Source organism: Pagrus major, chromosome 23 (genome assembly GCF_040436345.1).
Source record: "Pagrus major chromosome 23, Pma_NU_1.0".
NCBI lineage: Eukaryota > Metazoa > Chordata > Actinopteri > Spariformes > Sparidae > Pagrus > Pagrus major.
In genome coordinates, this window is record NC_133237.1 from 9,433,724 (window position 1) to 9,448,474 (window position 14,751).

Genomic DNA, 14,751 nt, shown 5'->3' on the forward strand with positions numbered 1-14,751 from the left:
CCTGAACCTTCAGTGCTGATGGGTGGTCAAGCATTGTGGTTAATGTAGGAGGGGAAAGAAGGAATAATATCTTTAATTCAGCTGCACTGATTGCTGACAATATTGTAGGATTTATATTAATATTTAAAAGTTATTTTTAAACTTTTTAAACTAAAGTAATTTTCTGTATTTTGCTCCCAATATTTTTATATTGACGAATGTTTTTCTGATTTTACAGCACATGTTTCAGGAGGATCTCAGCATATCTGTATTATGAATGAATGTTTTGTAGAAGTCATAATGTATTTGTCTAAAGCAGTTACATCATGCAGACACGCCTACATTCCTTCTCTGTATGCATGTACAAACAAAAAACTATTAAATTGTATAACCACTAACTTATATTTTTATTATATTTTTATTTGTTATGTATTAAACAAATGCTGGCGGAGGAGTTGTAAACTTGCTGTATTTTTGTTTCAATAAAGTTGTTTAAAAAAATCTGTCTGAGAGCCGCGCAGCCTCCCTGCGCCTCTTCAGCTGACAGGAGTTATTATTTTTATTTTTAGGGTGATGAAGTCATGACCCGCCCTCCTCTGCCTCTGATTGGCTAGCACTGGTTGCCTTCGCTGTTTGGGCTGGTCAGGTTTAGGCATGAGGGAAAATGATTGGTTTAGAGTGCGGTAATAATAACAGGGAAAGCCAATCAGAGGCAGAGGTGGGCGGGCCATGCCTTTACCATCCTAGGAGAAAAAAAAACAGTGAATATAATGTACACTGCAGCCATATCTCTGCTCCTTATGAGAAACGTGGCTTTTGTCTGTGGCTCAGAAGTAACTGGACATACAGGGTTCATGACTTTAGCAGCACAGACTGAGACTGAACCCCGCATCACCGATTAAGAGCCGCTGTTTTCAAACTTTGTCTCAGTTTAATGTCTGCAACAGGCTCCCTCTCTCCTCCTGGCTTGTGTGTCTCCAACCCAGCATCACGTCAAAGCGTGTAATAGAGCCGTCGATCCGCTAGAGGATACTGTGCTAGTATCACGTTTTGCCTCTCTTTGTATAAAGGTAGCTACAGTGACAGCAGGAGGTGATCATTTCATAATACAGACAGTTCAGTTGTGATAGAGCATCTTTGTCAACACCAACGACTCCCCACAGACCAAAGAGAAGTGTACACTTTATCCAAGCTCCTTTCCTACCAGGTAAGATGGAAATGCCTGGCTTTTATTGGGAATGTTTTAGGTTGCTTGTGAATGTTATGTTATTTACATTATCATTTGGCGGTAGAGAGCCTGAGGTGAGAGTGAAGGACTGACGTTAACAAGTTAGCTGTGTTAGCTTTACATCTAGCTTAAAAATGCTAGCTTAAATGTTGCTAAAGTTGAAGACCAGTGTTGTAGCCATGTAACAACAACATATCAGACATGTGAGTGCGTGTGTCGGGTCCCGTCGGGTGGTATTGTTATCGCTTCAACGCCTTAGAGGTGCAGATGTGGAGGACTGGTGAATAATTAGCTAATTAATTGATCACAGCAGGCGGTAATGACAGCATATTAATGGTGAAAGGTTGATAAACCTTTGCTGCGTTTGCTCTCGCGAGAGTTGTTGACGATACAGTGGCAGTGGAGCTCTTCCCTGTGTGGACTGCACTGTCTGCTCTCCACTCTCCTCCTGGTCTTACACAGTCCTGCAAGAAGTTACTAACATTGTCACATGTTTGCAGTAACGAGAGAATGATCCTGTTGTCTTGATGATTCATTGAATTAATTCCAATTAATCCAAATCAAATTAGTACATATAAATTGACCACAAATATCTACTTCCTTTGTTTTTTTGCTGACATTCATGCAGATAACCTCTTGACTAAATACAGAACCTTCAAGAGGTTGTGTGATGCACATATCAGTTATCTTCATTTTGTGCGTTGATAATATGAGGATTCCAGGAAGGCCTGCTGCAGTTGACATAACCATGTTTTTGTTGTCCTTTCTCCAACAGCTCCTGTTGATACCCGCCACTGTTAACCCTGTGACATCCATCCATACCTCCTATATTAAAAAACCAACAGCTCAAGTAAGCGTTGCTTCTTATCCTCTCACTGCTTGTTTGAATGTAAGAATTACGTCTCCTAATCTTTTTCTGTGTGTTTGTTTGTCTCTCTCTTTTACTTTATTTCCATTAGAAATGCCAAGCAACGGTTCAACCACCAAAAGGTGTGTGTTCTGCCACACACAGCTAGGTGTGGCCTGCAAAACGTGCAAGGCGTGCAAGGCAGAGCAGCCACGTAAGCTGAGGCTCAAAAGGAAAATGGACAGGTTTGATCAGAAGCGCGACAGCTGGGTCCACTCCCATCAAAAATATCATACCGTCTCTCATATCCGGGACGAAGCGTACATGTTGGTATGCGATTGCTTTTATTGTCACCATGCAGTTCAATGCCCAAATGTTCCTCAACATTTTTTTATATTGATATCTTTTACTGTCTACTATTTGTGTGTGTGTGTCCTTGTTTTTAGCTGGAAAAATTACAAGCCCTGGGAATCAGGGCTGTTTTGCTTATGGCAAGGCCAGTCAGAAAGACAAATGCCTGGCTGTCTGAGGTCTTGACACCCCGCTGCGAGCTGACTGAGACATCAAGTACATTTCTGCAAAGGATGAAGGACGTCTATGATATTGTTGTTAAAGGTAAGAATGTTCTGTTGTTTATTTTTTAAAATAGTCTTATATTTGATTCCTTGTGTCCCTGTCACAGATACATTAGACAGATAAATTAATTCACCAACTGAACTCTGATGGGGATTGAAGTATTATTACTCTAAATAATTCAGTACTTCTCCAATGGAGGCTGGACCCCACAAGGTGCTCCAGGACAGCTGGACGAATCCTTCTCAGCTCCAGTTGAACTCCCAACTGGACCACACGTGGCCTCAGCAGATCTCCAGGCAGCACTGGCCCTGCTTGATCCCCCAGCAGCCTCAATTGGACCACCGACGGCCCTGAGTCAACCACCAGCAGCCCCAGTTGACCTCCCAGCAGCTCTGTTTGGACAACTGAGGTCCGCAATTGGACATCCAGCAGCTCTGTTAGGACCCTTAGCACACCATGAAACTCTAGAGCAGCAATCTCTGGACCTCCAGAGGAAAGGACATCCAGAGGCCTCCCAAGTTTTTCTTGAAAAAGGTAAGCAGAGAAGGAGCTATATGAAGAGTAGTGGCAGTAGACTTAGGCTGGGTTGTACCAACAAGGATAAAATTAATCTAAGATTAGTTCTAATCAGATTTCATTAAAACTTGGCTTAAAGTGAGTAAATCCAGATTTAAAAATTAAGCAAAGCTTTGTAGCACAATTAGAAAATCATCTCTGATAAGTAACACCAAGCCACTGAACTGACATCAGAGAACTAGCAGCGATGAACGCTGACTTTGTTTGGCCAAAAAGCTGCAACTGAACACACCCCAAAGACTACAGCCGACATACAACTAGCTTGTAGCTAGAACATAGCTTGTATGTTCTGCACATGCTTTAGAGGAAATCTCTCTTCATACAACCAGGTAGATGTAGTCTGTATTGGTCACTCAAAAAGGGAAAAACTCACGGCTGTTGAAAAACAAATCTGTTATGATAAAGCAGCGTTTTTTCACACAACTCTCACTAATAAAGCCGCTTCTAATCGAGAATATGTCTGATGAAAAGTTACAAATGGCACTGGGGAAGTGTTGGAGGCAAAACAAAACAAAAAATGCTCTGAATGGGTGAAATCATTACAATCATTAATACAGTGGCTTTTCCTTTCATTTTCTGTTTAGCTGAACAGCCAAACAGTCTCCATCATAAACTAATTTTTTGTATGTGTGTCATTATTCAAGGCGGACTGAGAGAAATCAAAACCGAAGCAGGAAATTCTCCCACACCTCTGTACGCACCAGCTACCTCGTCCCTCGACATCAAAACCGAACCTGAGGACATCGAAACAACCAGCAATCACACTGCCGACCTCATGCCCTCACCTGTGCTGCTAGTCACTGTGACAGACACAGGTTATGTTGGTGGTAAGATTTCATGGATTTGTTTCAATAATTTGTATTTATTTGACATTTTGTGCAAGTTGTTAAGAAACCATGAGAGAAGTAATTTCATGTTTTGTTTGTGCAAGACCAAAAATAGATTTTAAATTGAGATATATGTGTTGTAACTGTACAGATGGTGGTCCTCACACTAAATCCCAGAGTGTTATGGATGAGTGTAAATATCGGAACAGAGATGCCACCACCTGTAGTTATGATGCAGCAGAATTACAAGCGATGCAGCTCGACACAAGGTACGGTCTAACTATCATATTACTGAATAAAGATAAATAAAGATGCTGTCATGCAAAGCCATAAAGAGATTTTGTTTCTTTCCACAGGATTCCCCAAACAACCCAAGCCTCAAACATCACTCAGTCCTTCAACATGGTGGAGGCTCCATCCTATCGGCCCTCCACTAGCTGTGATCTGGATACAATGGACCTTGATCAGCTGAGGAGAGAGAAAATAAAGATGCAGATAAAAGTGTTAAGGTTACAAGAGGAACACTACGCTCTGAAAATAAAGGGACATAAAAAGATGAATTTTTTTCACTGAAGCCTGGTTGTAAAGCTGATGGTTTCAACAGGACAATACGGTCACTCAGGGATCACTGAGGGTGTTTGCTGGTCTACCAGAACACTCCTGTCAGTTATCAACTTCATCATCAACTTTAATTCCATCTGTGAAAGGAAGCCTGATTTACTTCCTACAAACTTGAAACAGCAAAAACAGGTACAGGTGATGCAAAATAACAAGATTCAGTATTTATTTAATCCCATTCTTGAAACTTGTGGTAGTACAGAAGCTGCATCACATGTACAACATTTTTAATGGTTATGTGCCTCAATACTTGTGTTCTCAGATAACAGTGGTCCCATACTCCACGCAACTATAATATGATCATTTAAAGTGCCTTAAGTGAATAATGTAGCTAGTTTAAATTATGTCGATGTGTTTTTGGATTTTAAGATTGTGTTGTTTCGTTTTTTATGTTGACTGTCTTGTGCGTCTTTAGTGTGTCTTTAGTGTCTTCTAACATCTCTGGACCATGCAGGAAAGAAGTGTTTCCCTTTACATGTTATCCTTGGGATTTTTGTTTTTTCTGTGTCTGACAATTTATAAATAAAATCAAGCAACAAATCAATCAAAACAACCACTTGAATCAAATTCTGTGGCAAGCTTTAAAGTATGTTGACAGCTGACAGTACATCCATTTGTTGTTGTCGAGCAATCCCAACACACTCTTCTCTGAAATGCGTGTGAATGTCTTGTACGCTTACATTAATTCTCTGTTTGCATGTAGACAAAAAAAGCTTTTAAATAGTGGAACCACACAAAGTATTACAAGATATTTATTAAACTTTTTAATTATTTTTTTGTATTATTTTTTATTTGTATCTTTTTTATTCCAGCTGGCTTAAATTGTAGACTAGACTCAGTTGTATTCACAGGGAGTTGTAAACCTGCTGTGTAATTGTTTCAATAAAGTTTTTTTTTTTTTTTTTAAATCATGACCCGCCCAACTCTGCCTCTGATTGGCTAGTACTTATTCCCTTCATTCGCGGGGTTGGCTTGGTTTAGGCGTGAGGAGGAATGATTGGTTAAGGTTGGGGTGAGAATATCACGATGAGCCAATCAGAGGCAGACTAGGGCGGGCCATCACCAGAAAACATAAATACACTTAAGTGTACAGTGCAGCCATATCGCTGCTTCTTGTGAAAAACGTGGCTTTAGTCCGTGACACAGAACTAACTGGACGTGTAGAGTCAAGACTTTGAATGGGATGTGCTGTTTTCAAACACTCTGTCACTTGAATGCCTCCAACAGACTCTCTCTGTCTGTCTCTCTTCCAATTAGCAACCCGGTACTACGTCAAAGCGTGCAATAGACCCGCCGAGCCACTAGAGGATACCGTGTCAGTGTCACGTTTTGCCTCGTTTTATGTGAAGGTACAGTAACAGCAGGAGGGAACTACATGTTTCAATTGTTTTTAGAGCGACTTAGATAAAATTGAAGGAGTAAAAATTAACAGGTAAGCTTTTAGCTCTACAGCTAGCTAAAAGCTGCTAGCTTAAATGTTTGCTAAAGTTGAGGAGGCTAAGCCTGGGTAGATGAGAAGTCTTACCAGTGTTGTAGCTATAAGACAATGTATTAGACAGGTCAGTGCACTGCCTGTTATTTAGCTAACATTCATGCAGTTAACCTGTTGAATATGACTAAATACAGAACCTTAACACGTTGTTTGCATCATGCAACAACAGTGTAACAGTTATCTTCTTTATTTTGTGACAGGCTCGCTGCAGTTGATATAACCATGTTTTTATTTTCCCTTTTCTCCAACAGCTCCTGTTGTTACCCACCACTGTTATCCCTGTTACATCCACCCACACCTTCTATATAGAAAACCAACAGCTCAGGTAAGTATTTAAAAAAATATATTAAACATTTAAATATATCTATTCTAAACTCATCCGGCACATGGTATGTTTAAATAAAAGACTTATTCTACTGATAACTGATCTTTTTTCTGTGTGTTTGTTCATCTCTCTCTATTACTTTATCTCCGATAGAAATGCCAAGCAATGGTTCAACCACCAAAAGGTGTGTGTTCTGCAACACACAGCTAGGTGTGGCCTGCAAAACCTGCAAGGCGTGCAAGGCAGAGCAGCCACGTAAGCTGAGGCTCAAAAAGAAAATTGACAGGTTTGATCAGAAGCGCGACAGCTGGGTCCACTCCCATCAAAAAAATCGTACCGTCTCTCATATCCGGGATGAAGCGTACATGTTGGTGTGCGATTGTTTTTATCCTCATCATGCAGTTCAATTCCCAAATGTTCCTATATATGTTTTTATATTAATATATTTTACTATCATTTGTGTGTGTGTGTTCTTGTTTTTAGCTGGAAAAATTACAAGCCCTGGGAATCAGGGCTGTTTTGCTTATGGCAAGGCCAGTCAGAAAGACAAATGCTTGGCAGTCTGAGGTCTTGACACCCCGCTGTGAGCTGACTGAGACATCAAGTACATTTCTGCAAAGGATGAAGGACGTCTATAATATTGTTGTTAAAGGTAAGAATGTTCTGTTGTTTATTTTTTTAAAATAGTCTTGTATTTGATGGCTTGCATCCTTGTCATGGATAAAGTGGTTATTGACTCCTCTAAACTAAGGGAGAAGTCATATTATGGGTTATATATATATATATTTATAGCGAAGCAGCAAGCTATTTAGCTGCTCGCAATGAAGTATCAATAGAATAACAATAAAATAATTGCGTCTGCGGGTTTTCCAGTGAAACAGTAAACCATGCAGTCTCTTGTTGGGTCTGTACCTTATAATCAGCTAAAGTACTATTGTAAAGGACCAGTTGTTGCAAGACTGGCTAAATGGCAGACTCTTCAATGTGTGATTTTCAGGCTTGGGGTCACTGTGACATTAAGTACCTAATTTCTGTAAAAAAGCTTAACTGAACTCTGATGGGGATTGAAGTATTATTACTCTAAATAATTCAGTACTTCTCCAATGGAGGCTGGACCCCACAAGGTGCTCCAGGACAGCTGGACGAATCCTTCTCAGCTCCAGTTGAACTCCCAACTGGACCACACATGGCCTCAACAGATCTCCAGGCAGCACTGGCCCTGCTTGATCCCCCAGCAGCCTCAATTGGACCACCGACGGCCCTGAGTCAACCACCAGCAGCCCCAGTTGACCTCCCAGCAGCTCTGTTTGGACAACTGAGGTCCGCAATTGGACATCCAGCAGCTCTGTTAGGACCCTTAGCACACCATGAAACTCTAGAGCAGCAATCTCTGGACCTCCAGAGGAAAGGACATCCAGAAGCCTCCCAAGTTTTTCTTGAAAAAGGTAAGCAGAGAAGGAGCTATATGAAGAGTAGTGGCAGTAAGTCGTGAGCCCCACACAACCATACTCTTTAACTCTGTAATTTTCAAACCATATGGAAAGGGGATGGCAGAAATGGAATTAAATAACAGGTTACTGGATTATTGGATTGGATATTGTTTAACCTCAAAATTACTGCAGGGGGATAATGTTTTTAACATTTTTATTTTTTCAAAAATGTGCCTGACAAATACACACCAACATGAATCGAACACATTATTAGCGAAGATATAGATTAAAAAAACATTTACTTACACAAAACTGAAGAAAGTCGACTCCATAATTCCTTGGAGTCAGCCTGCTAACAGCAGAGCCTGATTATCTTTAAAAGAATAAGTCACCAATGATGTATAATTTATGTTTCAAGTTCTCACCGTGTGCTGCCTTAGACATCCCTGATCCTTAGTTAAAAGCAGGTTGCTGAATAAAATGAATTGTCAAGTCGTGGTTATATGTTTTGACAGATAAAGGCCAGTCTCTGTTATAAACACATTTTTTTGTATTTGTATTATTATTCAAGGCGGACTGAGAGAAATCAAAACCGAAGCAGGAAATTCTCCCACACCTCTGTACGCACCAGCTACCTCGTCCCTCGACATCAAAACCGAACCTGAGGACATCGAAACAACCAGCAATCACACTGCCGACCTCATGCCCTCACCTGTGCTGCTAGTCACTGTGACAGACACAGGTTATGTTGGTGGTAAGATTTCAAGAATTTGTTTTAATAATTTGTATTTATTTGACATTTTGTGCAAGTTGTTAAGAAACCATGAGAGAAGTAAGTTTTGTTTGTGCAAGACCAAAAATAAATTTTAAATTGAGATATATGTGTTGTAACTGTACAGATGGTGGTCCTCACACTAAATCCCAGAGTGTTATGGATGAGTGTAAATATCTGAACAGAGATGCCACCACCTGTAGTTATGATGCAGCAGAATTACAAGCGATGCAGCTCGACACAAGGTACGGTCTAACTATCATATTACTGAATAAAGATAAATAAAGATGCTGTCATGCAAAGCCATAAAGAGATTTTGTTTCTTTCCACAGGATTCCCCAAACAACCCAAGCCTCAAACATCACTCAGTCCTTCAACATGGTGGAGGCTCCATCCTATCGGCCCTCCACTAGCTGTGATCTGGACACAATGGACCTTGATCAGCTGAGGAGAGAGAAAATAAAGATGCAGATAAAAGTCTTGAGATTACAAGAGGAACACTACGCTCTGATAGTTAAGGGACATAAAACATGAAATTGTTCCATCGGAGCTGATGGTTGCAACAGGAGAATACGGTCACTCAGGGATCACTGAGGGTGTTTGCTGATCTACCAGAACACTCCTGTCAGTTATCAACGTCATCATCTCCGTCTGTCTCTCCTTCAGTGGAAGGCAGACGGATTTACTTACTATAAAGTTGAAACAACAAAAACAACCTAGTAAGATAGTATCAACATGAGCAGAGATGTGCATCAGACTACAAAAGCGTAGTTTGTGATATGTTAGCAGTTAAACTTTCTGCAGACCACAGATACATCCAAGGTTGACATTTTTGCCAAACGTGGCACATTCACATTAAATGCTTATTAGCTGACTCTCACATCAGGATGTGGAGAGGATGATGGTGACATTACAAGCAACAAGGCTGCCAAATGGGCGACTGCATCTCGATACTGGGAAGATTTCTATCTGTTTTTGTGACGACCAAAGCAGGCTGTTTTTCACGGAAAGGCAGCCCATCTCCAGCCGTTCTTGTGTTTTTTTTGGCCTTTATGGCTTGATTTTTACAGGGACAGCTCAGAGAGGCAACAGGAAATGGGATGAGGGCCACAGGTCAGACTCGAACCCTGGGCTGCTGCAGCGAGGACAGGGCCGGTGCTGCAATCATGTTTTTAAAGGAGACCTGGGGACATTTCCAGCCATTTTTGTGCGACCAAACGGGTATATTAAGCCAAACCATGACCTTTTCTAACACTAACCAAGTGGTTTTGGTGCCTAAACCTTAGACCATAAGCACAGCGTTGTGGCGACAGAGAAATAGAAAACTGAAGCCAAACATAAAGTAGCGATATAAAGAAACATTGAGTATTAACTTCTGTGGTATCTGTGTTTTTGCAGAAATGTACTGAGCTAACATTTATTTTGCTGGTTGGGTTGTGAAACAGCAGATGGAGTAGATCTTAAGTAAAACATGAGGACTTGTTCTTGTCTGCTGTGGAGCTTGACTGAAGCAATACAAATTAAGTACAAGGCAGGTATTTCATTAATGCCACTGACCTTATGTTACTGTGGTATTTTAAATGTTGGGCCTGTAGCCAAGTGTGGCCGAGTAATGAAACGAGTAAGAGGAAATGGCCGAGCATTTTCCCTTTATAATCAATGTTAATGTTGATACTCGACCCACTGTGATTGTGCTGCTCAGTTTGGAACATATTATTTGCTTGTAAAGATGAATTATTATTAATTGATACCTTTTTTATGTGTATATTGTACTCAAAACACTTTTTCAAACTTTTATCTGAGAAACCTCTTTCTTCACTCGTCTACATGCAATGATGTAAAGGAACATTCTGGAAATGTAGCAATGTTTAGGTATTTTCAGGTATGTTTGTAATTTACACCACATGTCATAATCTGTATCCAGGCTAATAGGGTATAACTAGGTGGGTAATAACTTGGGGTGTGTTATACTCTTAACAATGAGAGTAAAGCCAAGTAAAAAAACGAAATTAAATGAATCAGTGTCTGGTGAGTGTAAGTTCTCCACTTCATGGAGATGGACTGTAAGGTGACAGAAGAAAGAGGCTGAGGCTAATACAAACTGCAAAAGACCAAAAAACATATTTATTTTGAACTACTTTTGCATTCAAGTGTAACATTGAAAAATAAAATTCATACCCTTATTCTGTACATTTGAATTTACAGTTCAGTTGAAAAGGAAAACCTGATTATTCTGTCATATTGTCTTCCTCTTCATCATGTTCCACCTCATCTTCCTCCTCTTCGTCGTCGTCGTCGTCTTCATCGAAGTATTTATCTTCCGCATCTCTGCTGACTATGTCCAAGTTGTCATAGTCTGGGTTCTCGTCCACCTCACTGTATTGGACACACACACAAACATGTAGTAACTTTTCCTGTTGATTCCTGGTGTTCTTTTTAATGTAGCTAATGTAGCTAATGTAGCTAATGTAGCTGTGACTATGTAAATGTGTTTGAATGGGATAGGTTGTGTTTTTTAAATGCACTTTTTCTGCAAGCAAAGACAAATTTCTGCCTTTTTACTCACAAAAGATAGACGAAGCATTTTTTATTCTATTATCTAAGGGATAATGCCCAACTAGGTGTCCATTACCAGGAATTAATGGGCGACGTGGAGGGTTCCAGAGGCGTCCGTATATCAAAAGTTAATTGACTCCCTAAAGCCAATCAGAATCGAGTGTTTACCCAGACCATGGTATAATCTACAAATGAAGCTACAAGGTGGCAACACAAGGTTAGCCAGGACTTGAGGCAGCAGGCATTTTTTAAGCTGACTAGTATGCTGTTAAATGACTGGGGAACACTCATGCAACCTTTGAGAGCCTGTTAAGTGGTGGTGTGGCAGACCTGTAGTTGAAATCCTTATCTTTTCCATCGAGGAAGCGCTGGTGCATCTGACTGATGAACTCCTCCCTGAGCAGAGCCTTCTCCTCTCGTGTGGGCTCCCCTTCCTCCTGCTGAACAGTGTCACCTATAGTAGGAACACAGAGACAGAGGTGATGACAGAACAGAGACTGAAGCAGACAGAGGAAGATGGTGGCGGGGTCTTTTCACTTTAGATGACCCATCACCTTCTCTTACCATCGTCTTCTTCATCCTCCTCTTCCTCCTGTGCTCCATCCTCTCTCTCCTGCTCCTCCTGCAGGCGATTCTGGATGAGATGCTCCTGGTAGGAGTCGAGGAGGAGGTGCGCGAGTCCTCCTGCAGCGCCCCCTGGTTCCCCCTGTGCATCGCCCTGCATGGCCTCCTGGGAGCGTTCCAGCACCTGCAACATTGGTTATTAATTACTGACTAATAATTTTAAAAAATCTCTTAAGTATGACAGCCCTGCATCACGTTCTCACCTCCTCATCAGTCAGGTACTGGCCAATATATTGTTCATACAGCAGCGGCTCCCTCATCCGCATCTGTTCCTCACTGAAATACTGACCCTCTGGAAGAGGAGGGAGGGCATTCAGACATTTAAACACAGCTGAAGTAAAAGGAGTCAAATGAGTGTCTTATAGGAGTGGCTGAGGAAGTCTTAACTGGTATTAATTGATATATTCTTTGTCTGTAGTTGACAAAAAAAAGCTCCTACCCCTCTGCAGGGCCCTGAGGGCGGCGTAGCGCTGGTTTCGAACCCTGGTCCTGTTGGTGCACGCCGCAGCGCGTCTCTGTATCACTTTGCTGTAGTGCTGAACCCGCGGATCTGAGCAGACGTGGGCGAACGCTGACAGGTCCTGGGGCTTGAGTAAGGCCTAGAAAAGATGAAGATGATGGTCATGCATCAAGTTGACCTGTTTTGAGAGGGTTATCAAACATTCTGAAAGTGCAGAAAAGCATTATGGAGCAGTTGACTGTGCAGGGATTAAGCCTAGTCTTAGTGTGTCTTTATAGTCCACAACTAGTCTTCATTTTCATGAATTTATTAATTGTACTTTTTGATTGTATGTAGTGATGCACCTATGTAACCAGCCTGTATAGGAGCTGTGTGCACATACATGGTACCTCTCCAGGAACACCAGCGGCCTGCTCCTGTACTGCTGCAGCAGCTCCTCTCTGCGCTCCTTCGGGCTCAGCTCAGCCTCTCCGATCTGCTGGCTCTTCACTGGACTTCCACTCTTGGCTATGGCCTCCACCATGTCATTTACACAGGCGAACTCAGCCGGGCTCACGTACTGTATGATAAACAGAAACACAACAGGTGAAGCAGAATATTACCAGAGCGTCGTGGGCAGAGATTTACATTATATGTAAACTTACAGGTGCTGGTGATGTTACCTTGCTGTCTGGCCGAGGCTGCGGGGAGTCTGCGGGAGGCAACGTCAAGTCACATCTCCGGGGCAGTATCATCGGCTCTGGTAATTTAACGTCATCCTCGTTTACACGTTCACACAAACTCGGTTGTGTTTTAACGGGAGGGTCGATTTCACCCCACATTATTATTATTATTTTTTACCAACTTCCTAGTGTGTTTCCAGTCGCTCTTAATTGACAGCTACGGTTAGCTTTCAGTTACCATACAGCTAGCTAACTGTTAGCTGTACGTCCGTTGTCAGATTATCTTTACCTGCACCTCCTGTAGTGATTATGTTGTAGCGGACACAGAAAGAGCTGAAACATTCTCACATTAAAACTGCAATTAATTGCTGGTTAATTATACACATGCGTTTCCCTTCACTTGTTTTGCTTTATGTTTTGCCGCCATGTTGGTCCGACATTGATATCGGTCCACTTTCCTCCGACCGAAAGAATGGTTCCGCCTGGTCGCTGACTCGTCTGAGTTGTTAATATTGTCGCCCTCTGGTGGACGCTACTGGAACAGAAGAAAATGGATAGAATAGTTAAGCAGTGCTGCACAAAGTGTACTTTAGTACATTTTATCGTTTCAAATAAACGTATTGTGGGGTTTATACTGTTTTTTAATGTATTGTATTGCCTTTTCATGGCTTTATTGATAGGACAGCTTGTGAGATGACAGGAAGTGGGATGAGAGAGAGAGGGGGGGGGATGACATGCAGCAAGGGGCCACAGGTCGGGCGCGAGCCCTGGGCCGCTGCAGCGAGCAGGGCGTCTGTACATGGGATGCATGCTCCACCGACTAAGCTACTTGGGCGCCCAGGTTTATACTGTTTTAGTTTGTTGTTGTAGCCTATGTTACCTGCTTACAAATCTGTGATTCCAAATGTGCAAGATGTCATGAGGCAGGCAGGTTTTCCAGTTTAAAATATATGCCAATATTTTATGATTTCTTTTGAATTATTGCTATTATACAGTATTGTATCACTAGTCTTTCTTATTTACACATTAGAGACCAAGTGGCCCATATGTGATGTCTGAATTTCACAAGTGATTTCTCAGCGACATGGAAAAAAAAGTACGACTTTCATGTGGCAGAGTTATACGGAGGAGTGAACCTGTGACAGCACCATATGACTTCAATGACTGAAGATTATAACACATTAGATAAAAAATAATCAATTGATTAGATTCATGTTGTAATTTTAAACTTGTAAATCAAATTACGAGTGAGTGCAGCCTCCAAATTGTGACATGGAGTTATGAGATGGCTTCATAGAAAAGCACTTCAGGCTGCGTATTATGAATGAGGACTTATAGCTGCCAGTACATACATATGAACCATTTATGCAAGGATTAAAGGGGAACTGTAGCTTTGGGGAAGAAATTTTAATCAGATGAGAAAGCTCATCATTGACTGAGTTTTTTGATGCCTAAACAAACTAATTCATGACTGAATAAACTAAAAAAAAAAACTGACTTTAAAGGACAACACAGTTTCAAACTGTTTCACTTTGTTTATATGTGGCAGACCCTGCCACCTTTTTAGCTTCTAACTGTTCTGGGGACCTTATTTTCCTCTGAGAACAGCTTGCTTATTATTTATGGGAAAGATAAATATTCCTGAGTTTGTATTATTACCTCATTAATATTGTAAATATTAAAATGACCATGGAGAACACCTAGCACTAAAACTGCATTTTACAGAGTTGGAGAAATGAGGGTTTAGGTCCACCTCTCCTTATCTTTGTTGAACCAGCT

The 14,751-nt window shown here is 41.3% G+C and overlaps 3 protein-coding genes across 4 annotated transcripts; 2 read left to right on the top strand and 1 right to left on the bottom strand.

Moving 5' to 3' along the window:
* Positions 1-841: 841 nt before the first annotated feature.
* On the top strand, positions 842-5,204 carry LOC141019692 (uncharacterized). The gene is made up of 8 exons (XM_073494677.1): positions 842-1,186; positions 1,983-2,057; positions 2,167-2,384; positions 2,501-2,669; positions 2,829-3,164; positions 3,851-4,033; positions 4,185-4,302; positions 4,390-5,204. The coding sequence occupies exons 3-8, from the start codon at positions 2,169-2,171 to the stop codon at positions 4,604-4,606; spliced, it is 1,239 nt and encodes a 412-aa protein (XP_073350778.1). The 5' UTR covers positions 842-1,186; positions 1,983-2,057; positions 2,167-2,168; the 3' UTR covers positions 4,607-5,204.
* Positions 5,205-6,623: 1,419 nt separating this feature from the next.
* LOC141019238 (uncharacterized) lies at positions 6,624-10,769 on the top strand. The gene is made up of 6 exons (XM_073494095.1): positions 6,624-6,839; positions 6,952-7,120; positions 7,578-7,913; positions 8,470-8,652; positions 8,798-8,915; positions 9,003-10,769. The coding sequence occupies exons 1-6, from the start codon at positions 6,624-6,626 to the stop codon at positions 9,202-9,204; spliced, it is 1,224 nt and encodes a 407-aa protein (XP_073350196.1). The 3' UTR covers positions 9,205-10,769.
* On the bottom strand, positions 10,768-13,388 carry ccdc97 (coiled-coil domain containing 97). Of its 2 annotated transcripts, none has more exons than XM_073493579.1 (7): positions 12,973-13,388; positions 12,693-12,869; positions 12,290-12,449; positions 12,054-12,142; positions 11,791-11,974; positions 11,557-11,680; positions 10,768-11,046 (listed from the first exon to the last, which is right to left on the bottom strand). In XM_073493579.1, the coding sequence occupies exons 1-7, from the start codon at positions 13,129-13,131 to the stop codon at positions 10,899-10,901; spliced, it is 1,041 nt and encodes a 346-aa protein (XP_073349680.1). In that variant the 5' UTR covers positions 13,132-13,388; the 3' UTR covers positions 10,768-10,898. The 2 variants fall into 2 exon arrangements, with proteins under 2 accessions (XP_073349680.1, XP_073349679.1); XM_073493578.1 differs by having other exon boundaries at positions 12,955-13,388.
* Positions 13,389-14,751: the final 1,363 nt, after the last annotated feature.

What these genes read in the sequence shown, in the direction of transcription:
- LOC141019692 (XM_073494677.1), top strand. Translation starts at nt 2,169, where the DNA reads ATGCCAAGCAACGGTTCAACCACCAAAAGGTGTGTGTTCTGCCACACA. An exon ending in GGGACGAAGCGTACATGTTG is followed by an intron (nt 2,385 to 2,500) that starts GTATGCGATTGC and finishes CCTTGTTTTTAG; the next exon opens with CTGGAAAAATTACAAGCCCT. An exon ending in CCAAGTTTTTCTTGAAAAAG is followed by an intron (nt 3,165 to 3,850) that starts GTAAGCAGAGAA and finishes TCATTATTCAAG; the next exon opens with GCGGACTGAGAGAAATCAAA.
- LOC141019238 (XM_073494095.1), top strand. Translation starts at nt 6,624, where the DNA reads ATGCCAAGCAATGGTTCAACCACCAAAAGGTGTGTGTTCTGCAACACA. An exon ending in GGGATGAAGCGTACATGTTG is followed by an intron (nt 6,840 to 6,951) that starts GTGTGCGATTGT and finishes TCTTGTTTTTAG; the next exon opens with CTGGAAAAATTACAAGCCCT. An exon ending in GCGATGCAGCTCGACACAAG is followed by an intron (nt 8,916 to 9,002) that starts GTACGGTCTAAC and finishes TTCTTTCCACAG; the next exon opens with GATTCCCCAAACAACCCAAG.
- ccdc97 (XM_073493578.1), bottom strand. Translation starts at nt 13,131, where the DNA reads ATGTGGGGTGAAATCGACCCTCCCGTTAAAACACAACCGAGTTTGTGT. An exon ending in AGGTAACATCACCAGCACCT is followed by an intron (nt 12,870 to 12,954) that starts GTAAGTTTACAT and finishes TTTATCATACAG; the next exon opens with TACGTGAGCCCGGCTGAGTT. An exon ending in GATAAGGATTTCAACTACAG is followed by an intron (nt 11,047 to 11,556) that starts GTCTGCCACACC and finishes TGTCCAATACAG; the next exon opens with TGAGGTGGACGAGAACCCAG.